At 33.6% G+C, this 20,618-nt stretch overlaps 2 protein-coding genes across 2 annotated transcripts; both read right to left on the bottom strand.

Annotated features, from left to right (window-relative positions):
• Positions 1-4,944: 4,944 nt before the first annotated feature.
• Positions 4,945-9,112, bottom strand: LOC143545527 (dicarboxylate transporter 2.1, chloroplastic-like). The gene is made up of 4 exons (XM_077037405.1): positions 8,992-9,112; positions 6,375-6,660; positions 5,458-5,906; positions 4,945-5,230 (listed from the first exon to the last, which is right to left on the bottom strand). Exons 1-4 carry the CDS (start codon positions 9,110-9,112, stop codon positions 5,115-5,117), a joined length of 972 nt encoding a protein of 323 aa, XP_076893520.1. The 3' UTR covers positions 4,945-5,114.
• Positions 9,113-12,850: 3,738 nt separating this feature from the next.
• Positions 12,851-19,202, bottom strand: LOC143545549 (dicarboxylate transporter 2.1, chloroplastic-like). Its single transcript, XM_077037420.1, has 4 exons — positions 18,485-19,202; positions 14,280-14,593; positions 13,364-13,812; positions 12,851-13,136 (listed from the first exon to the last, which is right to left on the bottom strand). The coding sequence occupies exons 1-4, from the start codon at positions 19,112-19,114 to the stop codon at positions 13,021-13,023; spliced, it is 1,509 nt and encodes a 502-aa protein (XP_076893535.1). The 5' UTR covers positions 19,115-19,202; the 3' UTR covers positions 12,851-13,020.
• Positions 19,203-20,618: the final 1,416 nt, after the last annotated feature.

Genomic DNA, 20,618 nt, shown 5'->3' on the forward strand with positions numbered 1-20,618 from the left:
TGGTCTAGCTAGGTTATGGAATACTATTTGTTGTATCAATATTATTAGTTTTTTTTATATGTAGTTAGAAAAATCATATGAAAGGTTTTGTGCATAGTGCATACCTTTTATGGATTTATTCTATAATTAATAAAAAGATATGCAACTTTGGTCCCCATTGTTCAATTAAATGTAATCTGTTATTCCCTTAAAATTAACTATGGGATGTTTGGTAATTTTGTGTCAAATCATTAAGAAGTTTGGTCGATTAAGAGGTAGTGTCCAAATCATTTAACATGTTTATGAAACTTAATCGTTAAAAAGTTCTATAAACCATTAAGAAATGTCTAGTTTTCTAGTAAACCAAAGAGAATAACTCATAGAATAGTAACCAAGTTTTAAAAGTGTTTCAATTGGGTCACTCATGCATATTTTTTCCAAATCGGCTACTAAATCTTCAAATGGAGTCTCACCGATTTTTTGTGCGTCAAGAAAGAAATGGAGGATAAGATTTGAGGGTCGGAATTTGCAATATATGTAGTTAAATTTAGAAAAATTTTAAAAACGTAAGTATACTAAATTTCAACATAAAAAATAAAATTTGCGTCGCCAATCAACGTTAACATAAAAAAAACAGATAAAAAAGATTTCCTATGAGAAACTAAAAAGAAAAAGGCTAAAAAAACATGTTAAAACCTTTAATTAAATAAAATATAAAAGTTGAGTGACTTAATTGAAACACTTTTTAAAGTTGAATGACATGATTGAAACACTTTTGAAATTTTGTTACCATTCTATAAAATTGTTCTCCAAACATACTTTACATTGAACCGATTTGTAACCTCTTAGTAGATTCATTAAAAGCCATTAAACGGTACACTCCCTGCTTAACTTTTTTCCATTACATCTTTCAATTTGCTTTCGACTCGCATATCATGTAAACATAGCTCTTCCACTATCACTCAAATGTGCCTTCCTTTTTGTTGAATATGATGCTTGTAGTTCTATAGATGTCATCGTGAAATATCATTTTCAAATTTCACTGGATTTGGATCGAGCCACTATCTTACTGATGGTCAGATAAAAGTCATGTATATTATTATATCATTTGTTTACTTTTAGTTTAAATATTATCTGAACTTTGGTACTTCAAACGTGTTTATGTGTATTAGGATACTTGACGTTAAGGACGCTTAGCGGGAAGAATTACGGGCTTGGAACGAAGATGTAGAAAACTCATGATGATTGGCACGCTTTTCTATGTAAAATAAAAGAAGAAAATAAAGAAAGTTGTGTCGGACACCCTTAGCGCGACGCTAAGGGGTCCTGAGGGTGATGTTAGAGACGAAAGACAATAGTATTCGTTACGTGTTGCTTAATTTGGAAAACAAGAAATGAAAAAACATTAAAAAATATGTTGATATTAATAGACAAAATGATCAATGACATATAAGCTATATATATCTTTTTTATGGGTGAAACATAGAAGTCGAAGAGTTAGGTTGGATTCAGAGGATTGATGCAAATTTAATTTTATTAATTTCCTTTATAATTTGTAGGCGGTTTGTAGCTCGTCTTGTATTTTATACTTTAATTTCTTTTTAGGCCTCTTGTAGCTTATAAGTGGTTCTTTCTTTTTTATGAAATCGACCTTTCCAAAAAAAAAAAATCAATTACGTACGGGATAACTTGAAAACAATATTACTCCAAGCTATTTATAGCTCACTTTACCAAAAATCAGGTAAAAAGAGTTTCTTGCAATAAGTGAATGCGGAATGAAATATCGAAATGGAACAATCTACTAATATTATTCATAGGCTACTCGTAATTGTTTATAGCTCATTGAATAGAAAGAGTTATACTTGCAACAAAGTGCCTGGTTGGATCTTCAATCTAATCCATTTTATGGTAAATGTATTTACTTGGTTTTATATTTCACCCCATACCGGCATCTACCGAGCAGGCGAGCACCATGTGCTCTAGCAACCCATAGTTTAAGAAAGGTTCATAATAAAGCGAGAGCGACTAGAGGTGCACACACCGGTTTTAAACCCTAAACTAGTTCGGGTTGAAATTGGTTCGAAATTGGTTGGGTTGGGTTGGGTTGAAATTGGTTTCTTGACTAGTTTATGATTGGTTTCGGTTCAGATTATGATCGGTTTTTGGCCGGTTTTAGTCGGGTTTCGGTTTAGTTAACCAATTTGAAAACGGGTTTGGCAGGGAATTACAAACCTGTTCCGAACATACGGTTTCAATCGGTTCCAAATTGGTTTTTACATAATCGGTTTCAAACCCGTTCAGTTTCAGTACAGTTTTCTGGTCAGTTCGGTTAACCGGGTTTCCCCCCACCTCTACAAGCGAAAGGTTTGTTTTTTTTTCCAATGATGAGGGACGAGGCGTGGGAGATTGACTGAAGATCGGTGATAGAGAGAGGAGCTGACCATAAGTTAAGTAGATTGCTTCTTCTTTTTTTTTAACGACAATTTAAAAAGAAAAGCCAGTAAGAAACTAGCAAAAACCTCAAGACAAACAACCAACGAAACAAAAACAAGACATACTAAACACCATAAAAAAACCTTGAAAAACTAAAAATGAAATACGTGAAAAACCATCAAAAGCAAATTGACCATGTTAACCAAATATCATCAACCTAGTATTTAAACCCTTCTTCTTGTATAACCTTGCTAACAAGATCTTTCATACTCTCGAAATTTATCCCCAAGTCACAAGCCAACCTAATCGTAGCCTCAACCTCCTTTGTGTTGTCACGTGTTGTATGACAATCTTTAACAACATCCTGGAAATCATCAAGCCCTTCCTCACTTAACACATAATCTCAGAGATCTTTTCAACCATATGATTATCAATATTTCCTCCACTGACATAGAATCCGACGATTAATTTTGATTAGCGGCAGGTTAATGATTTTTTTAATTTATTTTATTCTATTTAAAAGGGGTATAGTATTTATTTTAAAAAAGTTTAATGCTATTAATATAACAATTCGGTAGGCGATTTGGTGATTCTAGAATGACTTTTTATTTAATTGACTACGAAAACAAAAGGAAGGAAAACATTTTTTCGACACCGTTATAGCTTTTTTATTTATTTATTACAAGGAAAACATCTCGAATGCACCTCATACCCCCTCCCTCTTTTTCTCTCGCACGATCTCTTTGTAGACCTATTCGATATCGATCCTTCCATGAACACCTCTCTTCTATCTCTTCGTCATATCAACGACACCTTCTAATATCTCATCTAGAGGTGCACAAAAAACCTGAACCCGGAACCGGACCCGATTAAAATACCTGGAACTGGTTTTTTATATCCGGGTTTTTAATACCCGAACCCGTACCCGACCCTATCCTACCCGTAGGGTACGGATAGGGTATGCATTTTAGTGCCAAAACCCGTACCCAGAACCGGACCCGATTTGTACCCTTTAATACCCGAAAACTCGAACCGGGATTTACAAATACCTAGAACCGGATTTTTCAAATACCCGATCTATGGAAAAATAATCCTAAAAGGTGCAACCACTTCAAAAATCTAATATATATTCGAAAAATACCCGGAAAAAGCCAGAAAAAACCCGAAAATAGGGTTTTTTCAATACCCGGAAATACGGTATCAAGTCCCCGGTTTTAGAAAACCTGGTTTTATACCTGACCCGAACCCGATACATAGGGTATGCCTTTTTGAGACAATACCCGTGCCCGAACCCGACCAAGGTTTTACCAATATTCAATTTTCCAATACCCAACTCCACAAACCCGGGTATTTGAAAAACCCAATTTATGCACCTCTAATCTCATCCACCACATCAATAACATCTTCTAATCACTCCTCCAAATGAGTTAAAAAAAGGCTCAAATAGAGAGCATTTGAAATATTCTTACAAAGAATTTTATACCAATCTTTTTATTCACGTGATAACTCGTCAAAGTGCGACGAGGGTTGAAATGAACATTTCAAAAAGGTACATAAAAGTTTTAACCTTATGTGGGAAGATATAAAATATACTATCATTATCATTTTAAACCTTCAATGTAAAAGATTATAATTAAAATACTATTTGCCATTTTGTTATAAATTATAAATCAACATGAGTAAAATTTTGTTTTATGGATTAAAAGTGGTTTGTTATTTTAATAAAAGTTTGTTACTGTTTTACAACCTTTTTTTTATACTAAAATATTAAAAGACAAAATAAAGGACAAAAGTTGAAAAAAAGAGAACAAAGCCAAAAGAAATTGATAGTGGAGATGAAGCATACATATCATCATCGTACTCAGTATATCCCACCAATAGCAAAGCTATGATAGGGTTTGAGGAGGATAAGATGTAGACAGCCTTACCTCTACCCCATAGGGATAGAGAGGCTGCTTCCGATGAAACCTCGGCTCGAAATATGTATATATGGAGCATCATGCCTCAAAAAGCTACACACCCAAATCAATAGCTTTTTATAAAGGTTATGTAACACGTACTTGTAAGTTGTAATTTAACAAAATTGTACATTTTGGTAACATCGAAATCAGACAATTACGTAACACACGATTTGGTTTTTCACAATTCGGGTATTTAGAAAAGTCGGTACGAACAACATTTTTGGTTTTTTATATTACTTAAAAACGAGTAGTTATTAATGATGGAACCCGTTGTCATCTGAAACCTATTCCGACTTGAAACCCCTTCTGACCCGAATCCATCCCGACTCGAACCAAATGTATATTATTGATATTAATGATACAATGAAATTGTGTTTTTTATATTTAACTAATTCTGACTCTAACCCATTTTGACTCACGACCCATTCTGACCCAACCCAATCCATTCGCAGTCGTGGTAACATATGACAACGCGTCATTGGATGTAATGATTTTTAACTGACAATTAACCAATTCATAATATCATTGCTCTAATTCAAGTACAATGTTTGACTAAAGAGTCAAAGGCATAACCAATCTACTGAAATAGATAACTTAAAAAAAGTAACTATGGTAAAAGAAAAAAAAGAAGAATAAACAGAATGTAAAAGGGTTATAATTACATGAGATTAGACTATATAAGCATTTTTTGGTTAAACAAATGCGTATCGCATTCGAATCCAAAAATACTCATATTCGGACTCAATAAAGTCCTAAAATCTTCCACCATGGACTTCCAATTAGTCCCCATATTATTATGTTGATAAAAGCCATCACGATTCCAAGCTTAAAAACGTCTGGAAGTTTTACGTAACCAGCTGTAATAACATCATTATTCAAACGCGTCAAAACATGTTGAAAGTATTTGAATGTTTTCAATGCGTACAACCTCATATGTGGTGTTTTAAGGTTGCTTATTAAACATTTAATCTCTTTATTCATTTTGTTACACTATTGTTTAATAAGCAATCCTAGACGCTCTTTAATCACTTTATATGAAAAGAAATGTATTATCATATTAAGTAAGTTGAATAATGAGATGTACCTCCATAATATACAGCAGCCTGACCACTACTGTAATGTGTAAGTGCACCAAACAGACAGGTGTTGAATGCCAAAGCCAAGGCGGAAAGCGTTCCGGGGACTTTAGCCGTTAGGTGCATTTGAAGGAAAGCCGAGTATAAAGCACCAACATGTGCGGTTTGACCGGCAAATAGATAATGAATGAGGAAGTATACAGATTGAAGAATAAGAATCTCTAGATGCCATCCGACTGATAAAGCTTTTAGTAAGTTGGCTACGCATTTCGACAACCATGATACCACACCTAGAGTAGTTAATTCCCCTGCCATGCCTATAAGCACCGCAAACCAAGCCAGTGTGTCCCATGCCGATTTTTCACTTAAGCAATCGTCCCAACTTAATACTCCAAGAATCAATAGGGCCGATAGACCCAACATTGCCGCCACCACACTTTTAATGTCCAAACTTTCTCTGCGTGCGCACACACACGTGTTAATCAGGGTGTAGAATTCTGACACGACAAGAATTTCGTGGGTTTGAGTTTAGTCTAAACGTGGTCAAACCAACTTATGGTTAAACCAACTAACACGTTAACTAAACGGATCATGGTGTTGACCAAATGTGTTCACAACATGGCCGGTTTAAACCATTTTTTTATGTAAGAGCATTTTTATATCAAAATTATTAATATACAAAAAAACTAATAAAGTATATGTATATTTGTAACTTAAAATTATTAATATGCAAAAATAAAAAGTCATACAATTTTCATTTTAAGGTTAAGCGGTTATGTATTTGTGACAAATGAATACAACATGTTTGGATTCACGTGTGACATGGTTCCCCTAGGCTTGTGTAAAATTTTTGAGTTCGTTTGCATGACCAGCTTAGCCGTTAATTAACTCGTTAAATATAATACTGAAGAAATTATCAAGTTACCCATCGATCCATAATGCGACGGTGACAAGCATGGTTCCTAACATGATCCACTCGTTCCTTTTGACGGGACCCATTTGTTCAAGTTTGGTTTTAGCCATGTTGGGAGCATCGGCGGTGTGCTTGATCTCGGGTGGAAAGATCTTGTAAATGATTAATGGTGTCAACATGAGAGAAGCCAGTGCTGGGAAACAGGCAGCTTTGAACCATGAAATATTTTCACCCCTAAACTGTCCGCTAGTTTGATACACAACATGTTTTGTGCTGCAGCCGTTAAAGATAGAGACGACTGTCATTCATAAAATATTAAAACTGTTAGTAGTAGTATTATTATTTTTCTTCCAAAGCCCATTACAATTTTAAAAAGAACTCAATGATCGAAATCAATGCCCAGCCCAATGGTATTAATTTTATTCAGTCATAACTCATAAATAAGATAAAGATATATTTTAACTTATTTAAATTTCAGAAAATTAAATTTTAATAACGTTAATTATGATCAACTAGATAATAATTTATACGGAGAATTTGACCAATAAAATGAACTTTTACTTTTCGTTACCATGGACAATTCTGCTTTAACAGAGATGTAACTCTGTTGCCTTTGAAGAATAATTCAACTCAACCTAAATATCGTAATTTATTTAGAAATGACGTAAATAAAAGTTAGTGCGGATGAAGTAGCATCTCTGATATACTGGGATTGTGTTTGGAAATGAAAGTAAAAGTTACGAGTGACAAGGGTAAACTTGACAATTTAAATATTATCGAATGAAGGTAATAGTTTAGATTGTTAAAATCTAACTTGTGTTAACTTTAAATCCGAAACTGTTAGCTTTTGCAACAAATGCTAAGGTATTGTATTTGTATTTTAATTTTGTTATGGAAACAAATTTGATATATTATTTTCATGCAACTTTTTAAACAAAAAATTAGTAAAAAAACGTTTTTCTTATTTTCTTTTATATTTATGTATTTTAACAAAAAAAACACGTGTTTTTATTTTATTTTTAAAACGAAATGCACATTATGTATATTCATGCAACTTTTAGGTTATTAATCAAGACATTTGGTTTCGTATTTATGTATTACTGTGGTTAAAGAGGATTTCATTGTATATATGTGGTTTGGTTTATAAGTAAATCATTTGTTATTGAACATATAGGTTTAAATATGTTTAGACATGTATTAACATATTTATTGATTAACGATTAGAGAAATTTAAAAATAAAACAAGAATTTTGGATTTATCATTTAAGTTTACAACTTTATAGCCCTAACATACCTACACTTATCATATTTACAATTTACTTTATGTGAGAAATCTCGCCCCCACTCTTAAATAAAATAGAGCATATACATGAACACAAACCAAAACACGAAAAATATACACCCAACTGTAGACAAGCAAACATAAACAATAAAAAGTAAAGCCAATTAAATATTATATTTTTTAAACTAATATATCTAAATATGTCTTTGTTGCTACAATAAAGATAAGACCAATGATAGTGAATGGACTGGTTAGGCTAACAGGCTTTGAGGGTTCCGGTTAACCTAACGCAGGTCGTGGTGTCCCTCTACGTTTGCAACACGTAGAAGGAGGTTCACTAGTTTGTTGCTTGTTGTTATAGTTCACCGAGGATCAAGAACCGTAATGTTTGGGATCGGTTTTAGAATGATGTTCTTGGTGAAGCTATGAAGTTATTGAAGTAAGAAAGAAATAAGCTAAGAGCATATTTCTCAAGGAAGAAGAGAAGATTAGGGAGATGGTGTTATCTGCCCAAATCTGTTGTGTTCATGTTTATGGCTAAGTCTCTCTTATATAGGGGAAGAGACTTAAGCCTTTCGTCCAGATGTAACTAAACTAGTTCCCCTCCAGTTTGCCTAGAGAGTTGACCTTTATGGGCGGGAAGCTTTGAACAGCTGGTCCATAGTTAAAATAATATTACTTTGTCTGAGCATGTCCTTTGCTCAGAGGGGACAAGGATGTGAATAGTGATGTGATATCGTACTGTAGCACGTGGGTACTTGTTTACATAAGTTTGGGCGGGAAACGAAGCGTTTAACCTTTTAACCCTCTTAGCGTTAATGTGTTCCAGCCATTTTATTATTCCCTTGGGCTACCCCCGTCATCAGCCCCCCAAGTCAGAGGTGTTGAGAAGTAAGCTCAAGGGCTTCTGACTTTTGCACACATTTTGTTTATTGCTTAAAGGCTTCGAGGCTTGGAGACTTCGAGGCTTTGTTTATGAATCGTAATGTTTCATGTATTACGTTTCGATTGCTTGTCTTGTTAGTTTGATGTGATTTTAACTAACTTTCCTTAAGAAGGTTACAAACTGGTTCCGAACCTACGGTTTCAATCGCTTCCAAATTGGTTTATGCATAATCGGTTTCAACCCGTCCGTTTCAGTTCAGTTTTCGGGTTAGTTCGATTACCCCCCTCCCCCCTACAAGCAACCAAAGGTTTGGTGTTTTTTCCCCCAATGATGAGGTACGAGGCATGGGAGATTGACTGAAGATCGGCGATAAAGAGAGGAGATTTAAACCCTTGTTCTTGATAACCTTGCAAGCAAGATCTTTCATGTACTCAAAATTTATCCCCAAGTCACGAGCTAACCTGATCGTAGCCTCAAGCTCCTTTGTTTGTCACGTTTCGTATGACAATCCTTAACAACGTCCTGGAAATCATCAAGTCCTTCATCACTTAACACAACATCTCGGAGATGTTTTTCAACCATATGGTTAGCAATATTCTCCTCCAATGCTATAGAATCCGACTGATTAATTTTGATTAGCGGTATGTTAATGATTTTTTAAAAAAAGGAAATTATACTAAAGGGGCATAATATTTATTTTTAAAAGTTTAATGCTAATATAACAATTCGGTTGGTGATTTGGTGATTCTAGGATGACTTTTTATTCAATTGACTATGAAAACAAAAGGAAGGAAAACATTTTTTCGACTCCGTTATAGCTTTTTATTTATTTATTACAAGAGGATATTGTAACCAAGGACGAAGCTTAGTTGGGGCCAGGGGTGGCCCAAACCCCCTCCGTTTTTTCGTTCGATAGTGTAAATTTATTCTTTTACTGTTAAAATTTTTATATATAGTGTAAATTCACCCGTTTATGGCCGAAAATCTGAGTCCGGCCCCCTCCGTTTTTTCGCTCGGTAGTGTAAATTTATCTTTTTTTTTTCCCGAAAATTTGTATACATAGTGTAAATTTACCCGTTTATGAACGAAATTTTGAGCCCGGCTCCTCCGTTTTTTCGCTCAGTAGTGTAAATTTATCCTTTTTCGGCCGAAAATTTTTACACATAGTGTAAATTTACCCGTTTCCGACCGAAATTTTGAGCCCACACCTCTCTAGTTTATGAATTGTTTTATACATATTGAGTCCGCCCCCCTCAACATTTATGTCCAAGCTTCGTCACTGATTGTAACGAGGTCCTAGAAACCTAGTTTAACTGATCCAACCAGGATGAACGGTTGAAATGAGGCGATTAAAATAGACTCAATCAGACTGGTTATTTACTTCGTACCACGTCTAATGATTTTTTAAAAAAACTTTTAGTTGTTTCTTGATATTCCTTCCCATAGTGGTTTAGGATAAATCTTTGTGAAAAAAAAATAAAAATAAGTGGGCTTTGCAAATTATATGATACGGTTACGAGTGTTTGTGAATAGAGAAAGATAAAACATTATGTGAGAAAGTTGAATTAGGGTTTATGTTGTTCACATTTCTAATATTTTCTGAAAATAGATATGAATTGAGAAGAAATAAAAGATAATGATAAGTATATAAAAGTATTATTTTTTTAAAAAATAATATAAAAAATGTAGCGATCTTTAGTGTAATTATATTGATATTGATAAAGGATGCACGAGATCACCCTTGGTTGAACCACTATATATATTCTTTTGCTATGTGGTGATTTCTCTTTTATTTCAACTGCTTCGCATCCTAACATATAGCTAATGAGAAAAGTTAACGTACAAATGAAATTAGCATGTTAACTGTGAGAATCAAGAAGAGTAATTATATATATATATATACATATATATACATCTGTAATGATACTCATCCTATATATATATATATATATAAGTAGAGTTGTTATGTAACTAAATAATAGACTAATAGAATAATTATGTAATTACTCCATGATGTAATCAAGGTTGCAAAAATCGCTAAGCGGATCCTAGCCGGCTAACTAGGGAGTTAGGAGTACTCGGCCTTAGTCGGAGAGTACTCGGGGATGGCTCATCAAGAACTCAGCCTAAGCGGGGATCACTTATTGAGTACTCGGCGCCTAGGCATGCTACACTATTTATATATATAATTACTCTTCTTGATTAATCGTTGTGTTCGGCGCCTACATAATTACTTTACTTGATTATCACAATTAGCACGTTTTTCATTTGCATTTGATCCAAACCCTATAGCCAATTTAGTTACACACGACTTTTATGTTATAGGATTTTGTTTTATCATAGTTTAGTCACCACCGCCAATGCATATATGCTTAAGCGAGTCCTTCACACATTGACAATGACAGATAATACTACCTACGATATATACTAGTGACGATGTCCGATTCAGGTAATACTACCTCTCAAGTATCAAATGCTTATTTTCATTGATCTCAATACTCATTCTCTCTCCACGTGATGGTCATAAGAAAAACTCGTCGATTGAAATATCTAACGATCATTCTAAATATATAATGGATAGCTTTATAATGGTCAAAACCAATAGAAAACAATTGTAATGACATTGTATTTTAATATTTAGTTTTCAATAACATTTTTATATAATATATTCTATTGGATTTGACATTATGTTTTTTTATGTAACATGAACCAAATCAAACCAAACCAAAAAATCTATAACTAAGTGATAGGCATCGGATTACACTGCCAAGTGACAATTGCCTCATTTACAAAAAATAAAATAAAATAAATTAACATATTAGTAAAACAAAATCTCGGATGCCCTCATACCCCCCCCCCCCTCTTTCTCTCGCGCTCTCTCTCTGTAGACCTATTTAATATCGATCCTTCCATGAACACCTCTCTTCTATCTCTTCGTTACATCAACGACACCTTCTTATATCTCATCCACCACATCAATAACAGTTCTAATTATTCCTCCAAATCAGTTAAAAAAAACCTCCAATAGAGAGCATTTGAAATATTCTTACAAAGAATTTTATACCAATCTTTTTATTCACGTGATAACTCGTAAAAGTGCGACGAGGGTTGAAATGAACATTTCAAAAAGGTACATAAAAGTTTTAACCTAACGTGGGAAGATATATAAACTACACTATCATTATCATTTTTAAACCTTCAATGTAAAAGATTATAATTAATATGCTATTTGCCATTTTCTTATAAATTACAAATCAACATGAGTAAAATTTTGTTTTATGGATTAAAAGTGGTTTGTTATTTTAATAAAAGTTCGTTACTGTTTTACAATTTTTTTATACTAAATATTAAAAGACAAAATAAAGGACAAAAGTTGAAAAAGAGAGAACAAAGCCAAAAGAAATTGATAGTGGAGATGGAGCATACACCATCATGCCTCAAAAAGCTACACCCAAATCAATAGCTTTTTATAAAGGTTATGTAACACGTACTTGTAAGTTGTAATTTAACAAAATTGTACATTTTGGTAACATCGAAATCAGACAAATATGTAACACACTATTTGGTTTTTCACAATTCGGGTATTTAGAAAAGTCGGTACGAACAACATTACTGGTTTTTTATATTACTTAAAAAGAAGTAGTTATTAATGATGGAATCTGTGTCATTTGAAACCTATTCCGACTTGAAACCCGTTCTGACCCGAATCCATCCCGACTCGAACCAAATGTATATTATTGATATTAATGATGAAATTGTGTTTTTTCGGAATGACAAAAAAACCATTTCGACGTGAAGTCGTGAACCCATTTGGACACGGACCAAAACAACGTTTTTTATTTGACTTATTTTGACTGTAACCCATTTTGACTCGTGACCCATTCTGACCCAACCCAACCCATTGCAGTCCTCGTAACCAATGTTGTTGAAACCGGACCGGTCCGATCGGGATTCGGTCCACCGACCGGTCCGGTTCACATAGTTCGCTCGGCTGCCAGGGAACCGGCCGGTCCGAACCGGTTCGGCCAGTCGGACCGGAAAACCGGACCGGTTGAACCGGTTTTCTAAGAAAAAAATATTATTTTTTTTGAAAAATCATTTTTTAAGCTTGATCCGTCATTTTTGACCAAATTGTTCGGCCGGTTGAACCGGTGAACCGGTAGGCTGACCGGTTCGGTGTCCGGTCCGGTTATGAAAACATTGCTGGTAACATATGACAATGTGTCATTGGATGTAATGATTTTTAACTGACAATTAACCAATTCATAATATCATTGCTCTAATTCAAGTACAATGTTTGACTAAAGAGTCAAAGGCATAACCAATCTACTGAAATAGATAACTTAAAAAAAGTAACTATGGTAAAAGAAAAAAAAGAAGAATAAACAGAATGTAAAAGGGTTATAATTACATGAGATTAGACTATATAAGCATTTTTTGGTTAAACAAATGCGTATCGCATTCGAATCCAAAAATACTCATATTCGGACTCAATAAAGTCCTAAAATCTTCCACCATGGACTTCCAATTAGTCCCCATATTATTATGTTGATAAAAGCCATCACGATTCCAAGCTTAAAAACGTCTGGAAGTTTTACGTAACCAGCTGTAATAACATCATTATTCAAACGCGTCAAAACATGTTGAAAGTATTTGAATGTTTTCAATGCGTACAACCTCATATGTGGTGTTTTAAGATTGCTTATTAAACATTTAATCTCTTTATTCATTTTGTTACACTATTGTTTAATAAGCAATCCTAGACACTCTTTAATCACTTTATATGAAAAGAAATGTATTATCATATTAAGTAAGTTGAATAATGAGATGTACCTCCATAATATACAGCAGCCTGACCACTACTGTAATGTGTAAGTGCACCAAACAGACAGGTGTTGAATGCCAAAGCCAAGGCGGAAAGCGTTCCAGGGACTTTAGCCGTTAGGTGCATTTGAAGGAAAGCCGAGTATAAAGCACCAACATGTGCGGTTTGACCGGCAAATAGATAATGAATGAGGAAGTATACAGATTGAAGAATAAGAATCTCTAGATGCCATCCGACTGATAAAGCTTTTAGTAAGTTGGCTACGCATTTCGACAACCATGATACCACACCTAGAGTAGTTAATTCCCCTGCCATGCCTATAAGCACCGCAAACCAAGCCAGTGTGTCCCATGCCGATTTTTCACTTAAGCAATCGTCCCAACTTAATACTCCAAGAATCAATAGGGCCGATAGACCCAACATTGCCGCCACCACACTTTTAATGTCCAAACTTTCTCTGCGTGCGCACACACATGTGTTAATCAGGGTGTAGAATTCTGACACGACAAGAATTTCGTGGGTTTGAGTTTAGTCTAAACGTGGTCAAACCAACTTATGGTTAAACCAACTAACACGTTAACTAAACGGATCATGGTGTTGACCAAATGTGTTCACAACATGGCCGGTTTAAACCATTTTTTTATGTAAGAGCATTTTTATATCAAAATTATTAATATACAAAAAAACTAATAAAGTATATGTATATTTGTAACTTAAAATTATTAATATGCAAAAATAAAAAGTCATACAATTTTCATTTAAGGTTAAGCGGTTATGTATTTGTGACAAATGAATACAACATGTTTGGATTCACGTGTGACATGGTTCCCCTAGGCTTGTGTAAAATTTTTGAGTTCGTTTGCATGACCAGCTTAGCCGTTAATTAACTCGTTAAATATAATACTGAAGAAATTATCAAGTTACCCATCGATCCATAATGCGACGGTGACAAGCATGGTTCCTAACATGATCCACTCGTTCCTTTTGACGGGACCCATTTGTTCAAGTTTGGTTTTAGCCATGTTGGGAGCATCGGCGGTGTGCTTGATCTCGGGTGGAAAGATCTTGTAAATGATTAATGGTGTCAACATGAGAGAAGCCAGTGCTGGGAAACAGGCAGCTTTGAACCATGAAACCCATGGGCTCTTTATTTTCACCCCTAAACTGTCCGCTAGTTTGATACACAACATGTTTTGTGCTGCAGCCGTTAAAAATAGAGCACTCGAGCTGCTAGACGACTGTCATTTATACAATTTTAAAAAACTATATTAGTAGTAGACTAGTAGTATTATTATTCTTCCAAAGCCCATTACATATTTAAAAAGAACTCAATGATCGAAATCCAAGCCTAGCCCAATGGTATCTATTTTATTCAGTCATGAATAAGATATATTTTAAGTTATTTAAATTTCAGAAAATTGAATTTCGATAACTTTAGTTATGATCAACTAGCTAATAATAATATATACGGAGAATTTTACCAATAAAATGAACTTTTACATTTCGTTACCATGGACAATTCCGCTTTAACAGAGATGTAATCCCGCATGCCCTTTAGCCTGAATATCGTAATTTATTTAGATATGACGTAAATGATAGTTAGGGCAGATGGAGTAGCTTCTGTGATAGACTGGGATTGTGTTTGGAAATGAAGTAAAACTTACGAGCGTCAAGGGTAAATTTGACAATATAAATTATTATCGAATGAAGGTAATAGTTTAGATTGTTAAAATCTAACTTGCGTTAACTTTAACTCCAAAACCGTTAACTTTTGCAACAAATGGTAAGGTGTCGTATTTGTATGTTAATTTTGTTATGGTAACAAATTTGATATATTATTTTCATGCAACTTTTTAAACAAAAAAAAATAGTAAAAAAACGTTTTTCTTATTTTCTTTTATATCTATGTATTTTTTTACAAAAAACACATTTTTTTATTTTTAATTTTTTAAACGAAATGCACATTATGTATATACATGCAATTTTTAAGGTTATTAATCAAGACACTTGGTTTCGTATTTATATATTTATGTGGTTAAAGAGGATTTCATTGTATATATGTGGTTTTGTTTATAAAATGAACAATTTTGTATTAAACATATAGTTTTAGATATGTTTATACATGTATTTATTAATTGATTAACGATTAGAGAAATTTAAAAAAAAAACAAGAATTTTGGATTTATCATTTAAGTTTACAACTTCATAGCCATAACATACCTACAGTTAACATAATTACAATTTACTTTATGTGATAAATCTCGCCCTCTCTTAAATAAAATAGAACATATACATGAACACAAACCAAAACACGAAAAATAACTGTAGACAAGCAAACATAAACAATAAAAAGTAAAGCCAATATTATACTTTTTAAAGTAATATACCTAAATTTTGTCTTGGTCATGAAAATAAAAAAGTTTATTATTTGTACATATATGTCACGTGCAAATATACATCCAAAAAATGAAAATTTTCCATAATGAAAAATAATATTGAAAAACAAAATAATCAAATATCATTAATAATAATTAAACGTACAACCTAACATTATAATTTATTCCTTTTTATTATATAGAGAAATTGAGAAAGGTGTCATGACATGTTCCTTTGGTTTGACGGATACCTTCTTTTGTTTAAGAATCTTTGAGAACAACAAATAAACAATTAATGAAAGAGTGATTTTGTATTATTAATTTAGTATTTCAGTCATATGTACTAAGAATTTTAATAAAGAAATAACGATAAACAAAAAAAATAAAAGTATATATTATTTCTTTTGATGGAAATTGGTAAAAATGTTAAATACAGAAATCATGGTTACTAACATCCCGATAAAAGGTTTGTAATTGTTTTATATTTGTAAGTACATATATTATGGAAAATAGCAATCAAAAGGATGGGAGTTGGGATAGATATGAACCCCATCAAAGTTCAAAGACGACAACAAGTGAACTACTCAATTGATTTAAGAAGAGGCTTTTACTTTGCTAGCTGTGAGGCGTGAGTAGGGGTGTGGCCTTTCCGCCTAGCTGTGAGGCGTGGTGAACGTCAAATCGCCAGCGCGTGATCAGCTCATCGTGAGCGGACTCGCAAGTGTGGTATGTATCCTTGTGAGTGTTTTTTCAAATATTTTATTTAAAAAAGCTGGTCTCACTTACCAAACCATTACATCCCTTAGTGCGTATGTGTATGATCACAAGCCTTGCCTAGATGACGCATACGTGACACACTAATTGCTAATATTTACTGGACGTCTGGATGATTAAGGATTCCGTAAGTTAGCACTATGCCATCCAAACTCGGTTGTGTGAAATTAAGCTTTCATGGCTACTCCTTTGTCAATTAACCTATACTTATATCGTGACAGTCAAGCTATAAGTAAATGTATATTGATAATAATTATTTCAAATAAAATATAATTTAATAAAAGTAAGACAAACCTAGCAAATACAATAAAACTAGGTCCCCTAATATAAACCAATAACAAACTTTTTGAGTTTTTGATATGTTTCATACACAAAATAATTAGCACAATAGTTTATACGCCAAAAGTTTTTTCAAAAGTATTCATTGAACATTAGCTGTTTTTAATATGTGTTATAACCTTTAGTTGGCACCCAAAAGAACAGGCGAAAACGTGGGTTTGATCGTAAGAGCGGGCTAAGCTACCAAAACCCTAGGCTAAGCCACCAAAATCGCGGGTTAAGCCTTATTCAGCGGTCAAATGTGTAGACCAAATCCTAGATTCTATGCCGACGAAGTTGATGTGATGCCTTTTGATTAGTGGAAATAAGGACCAAGTACTTTAGTCAGTTAGCGAAAGCTAAATTTTCCAAACTATTTGAAAATTTGTTTTAGTAAATATTTGTGTTTGTGTAATTTTCTTTTTATGTGTTTCAACTTTTATGGTAATTCCAAATAACTTGTTTTGAGTGTTGAATGATTATATCCCAATCCCATCAATATCCCAAATGCTGACTTTGTATTTCTGGTCGTGCATTCATTATTGAGGATAGAAAAAAGCATCAAAAGCAATTATTTACCACAAATGAATCGAGGGAGATTCAATCATTAAGATAAGATTTCCAGCATATTTCATATTAATAATAATATTTTTCTATATTTGCTTTATCGTGTTGATGGAGGGAGATTTCTATCATTAAAACAAGATTTCCAACTTATTTGACAAAACTTTTATTTGTTTGAACGTAAAAAATGTGTTTCTCAACCGAATTTTCATGAATTAGTCAAGGACTTTTATTATTATCAAAATATTTAATACAGTAACGGTTACCCTTAAATTAGTCAAAAATTAAGTGACATTCTACCTATTTGAATAAAAGTTATGCCAGTTCATTTACACAATTTTAGACGAAAAAGACTTTTTCCACATTTACTTGAATTCTAAATAAGTTAAAAAAATATTTAAAATACTAAAATTCGGTCTAGATACTTTTTTATGTTTTTTCCATGTCTAATGCAAGTGGTGTAGCCATGAATTTTTCCTACGATTTTGAAAATCTTCGAAGGACAGATGATCAACTGTCTATCTATCATTAACTGCCAGGTTTTTCTGCCTGATACTGTTAAGCGATTCGGGTCGACTCACATATAAAAATAACAAATATCAAATCGAAATGCAAAAGTTTAATGTTACAGGTTTAACAACTTATAATTTTTAATTGAAATGTGGGTTAAGGTTCGTCGTCAAGGATTTTAAGGGTTATGTTGTAAAAGTTTTAACGGGTTCAATGTTGAAATTTATGTGGGACTGATATCAATATACATGAATATATAACAATAAAAAAATTGTACGGATTCGCCCATGTCTAAGACCATGCGTAATGAATATTTCCCAAACGTGAAAACGGTTCAAAATAGCGAGACTAACACCACCCTAGCCCGTTTTAGGCTTGTTTTTGGTGGCTGGCGTTTTCTAACATAGAAAACTTAAGTTTAATGTTTTTTTCCCCCTTTAAATAAAGAGAAAATAAACCACGTTTGGTAACTTTTCTAATGATATTTTATAATTTTACCCTAGCTTCAACCATAACATATGACAATTCACAATTTAAGTAACTTATAAAAACTAACGTAACAAATAATAATAAAACATAACTACGCACCTGAAACTGTGACTGAATAAGAAACGCCCCAAGCTTCCGAGACGACGTATCTTTCGGCTTACTCTCAGCCGCAATCGCCAACGAATTAATAATCGGCAAAAATATCCCCCCGGCTCGGGCCGTCGTGCTCGGCATCGCTGGCGATATAAGCGCTTCACTGATCGCTAACCCGTAAGCCAACCCCAACGTACTCTTCCCTAGCCACCTCACAAAATACATCGCTAGCCGATCCCCTAGCCCCGTCTTAACAAACCCTCGGCTAAAGAAAAACGACACGACAATCAACCATATGACCTCGTTCGTGAACGCCTTAAACGCGTCATCGAACGTTAATGTTCTTGTTATCACAGTTATTGTTAGGCACACGAAAGCCCATGCCCCCACGGGTAATGGCCCGAGTATGAGCCCGGTTATGGTTGTTAAAAATATCGCGAATAAGCGCCACGCTTGTTTCGTGACCTCATCCGGTTTGGGGATCGCGAAGCACACGAGGAGCCCGATAGCTAGCGAAATTGCGAGCGGGATCGGTTTCGCGCCCGGGAAGTTGGGGAACCGGATGGCGCGACGGTGGGTGTGGGTCGGGATGGTTATGACCGTGGCTGCGGCGGTATCCGGTGGTGGATTTGACATATGTAGGTTGGAATTATGGAAATGGTTATGAACTTATTATGGTGGGATATATAGGAGTGAGTGTATGTTTATGTTTGTCTGTACGTGTACGTGTACGTGTACGTGTACGTGTACGTGTACGTGTACGTGTACGTGTACGTGTACGTGTACGTGTACGTGTATGTGTGTATGTGTATGTGTATGTGTATGTTGGAATAACTGATTTTGATTCTAAATTCGACAAATATGGTAATTGTTACAACAGATTTGGTCATAAGTTACAAAACATGCATCTTTTACTTGGGATCTTATCTGACCACAAGATTACGAATCTCATGTCAAATGGTCGAAAATATTGCCAAATTTTTGTACTTGGAGTTAGAAACATTCACACAACTTAGCTAACTGATAAATGGACTACTAACTAATTAACTAATTACATGTGTATGTAAGGTTTTTAAAGATTAATCCTAGACAATACATTTAGACACCGGTTTGAGCCCAAAACTAAACCGGTTAAACCCAAAGTAACCTTTTTACAACTTGAATTGTACTTTTCATTTTTTAATTTGGTTTCAGCCTGAGCCGGTTTGATCCAAAACCTGATGAAGTTTGACAAAACCCGAACCAATTTCAAACCGAGTTAGTCTGGGCCAAGAACACGATTTTCCACATCTAAGCGTGTCATGTTTTATGTTCATATGAATATGAATATGAAAACAGTTACTACCGATGACAGCTTGCTACTAATCATGTTTGATCCTAAGCGGTCACAAGACGAACAACGATTATACATTCTATGTGTTTGAAGAGCTTAGACACATTAACGCTAATCATTGACGTGGATATGATAATTTAGAGAAATGATTATATTATAAATTATAATCATATAATTTTAATTGTTATTATTTAGAAAAAAAAAAACTATTTACAGTTAATAATTAATGAATGTTTATTTAGAGTAAACCTTTAAATGTAACAATGGTTTAACGATGCATTTCACAAATATATAGATAAATAAAGGGTTTTTTTAATCTAACTGTATATGTTATGTATAAACGAAGCATCCATACATTTTTTCAAGCCATCATGCATTTGACTCGACTTCACGGGTATGGGACTCATCAAACCCATATAGCCCTTAAACGGGTTATAACATCTCAGTATATTAACAATTAATATCATAAAATATTTTATATGAAAATCTTATAAAATATGAATATACTAAAATCAATATCCGATTTTTTTATAAAAAAAGATATACTATTTATAATTAAGAAACAATTTTATAGAAAAAAAATAAGCGTGTCATGAGTCTCACCAACTCTAGATAGCTTTTAAGCCGGGTAATAACATTTCCTTTATTTGTGAAACTCTTTAATCATCAAACTCTAAGTATATTATAACTTCTTTACAATAAATAAAATTAAAATAAAATATATATATATATATATATATATATATATAAATATTATAAACAAATAATATAAAGCAACCCCATAATACGGAGGATAAATGAGAGGAT

Source organism: Bidens hawaiensis, unplaced genomic scaffold (assembly GCF_021521415.1).
Source record: "Bidens hawaiensis isolate Kalapana, Puna unplaced genomic scaffold, B.hawaiensis_p1.1 tig00013980_1, whole genome shotgun sequence".
NCBI classification, from domain to species: domain Eukaryota; kingdom Viridiplantae; phylum Streptophyta; class Magnoliopsida; order Asterales; family Asteraceae; genus Bidens; species Bidens hawaiensis.

What these genes read in the sequence shown, in the direction of transcription:
- LOC143545527 (XM_077037405.1), bottom strand. Translation starts at nt 9,112, where the DNA reads ATGGTTGAAAAACATCTCCGAGATGTTGTGTTAAGTGATGAAGGACTT. An exon ending in GAGCTTGAGGCTACGATCAG is followed by an intron (nt 6,661 to 8,991) that starts GTTAGCTCGTGA and finishes TATGAATGACAG; the next exon opens with TCGTCTCTATCTTTAACGGC. An exon ending in GGCTGCTGTATATTATGGAG is followed by an intron (nt 5,231 to 5,457) that starts GTACATCTCATT and finishes ATGTTATTACAG; the next exon opens with CTGGTTACGTAAAACTTCCA.
- LOC143545549 (XM_077037420.1), bottom strand. Translation starts at nt 19,114, where the DNA reads ATGTCAAATCCACCACCGGATACCGCCGCAGCCACGGTCATAACCATC. An exon ending in GTCGCATTATGGATCGATGG is followed by an intron (nt 13,813 to 14,279) that starts GTAACTTGATAA and finishes GTGCGCACGCAG; the next exon opens with AGAAAGTTTGGACATTAAAA. An exon ending in GGCTGCTGTATATTATGGAG is followed by an intron (nt 13,137 to 13,363) that starts GTACATCTCATT and finishes ATGTTATTACAG; the next exon opens with CTGGTTACGTAAAACTTCCA.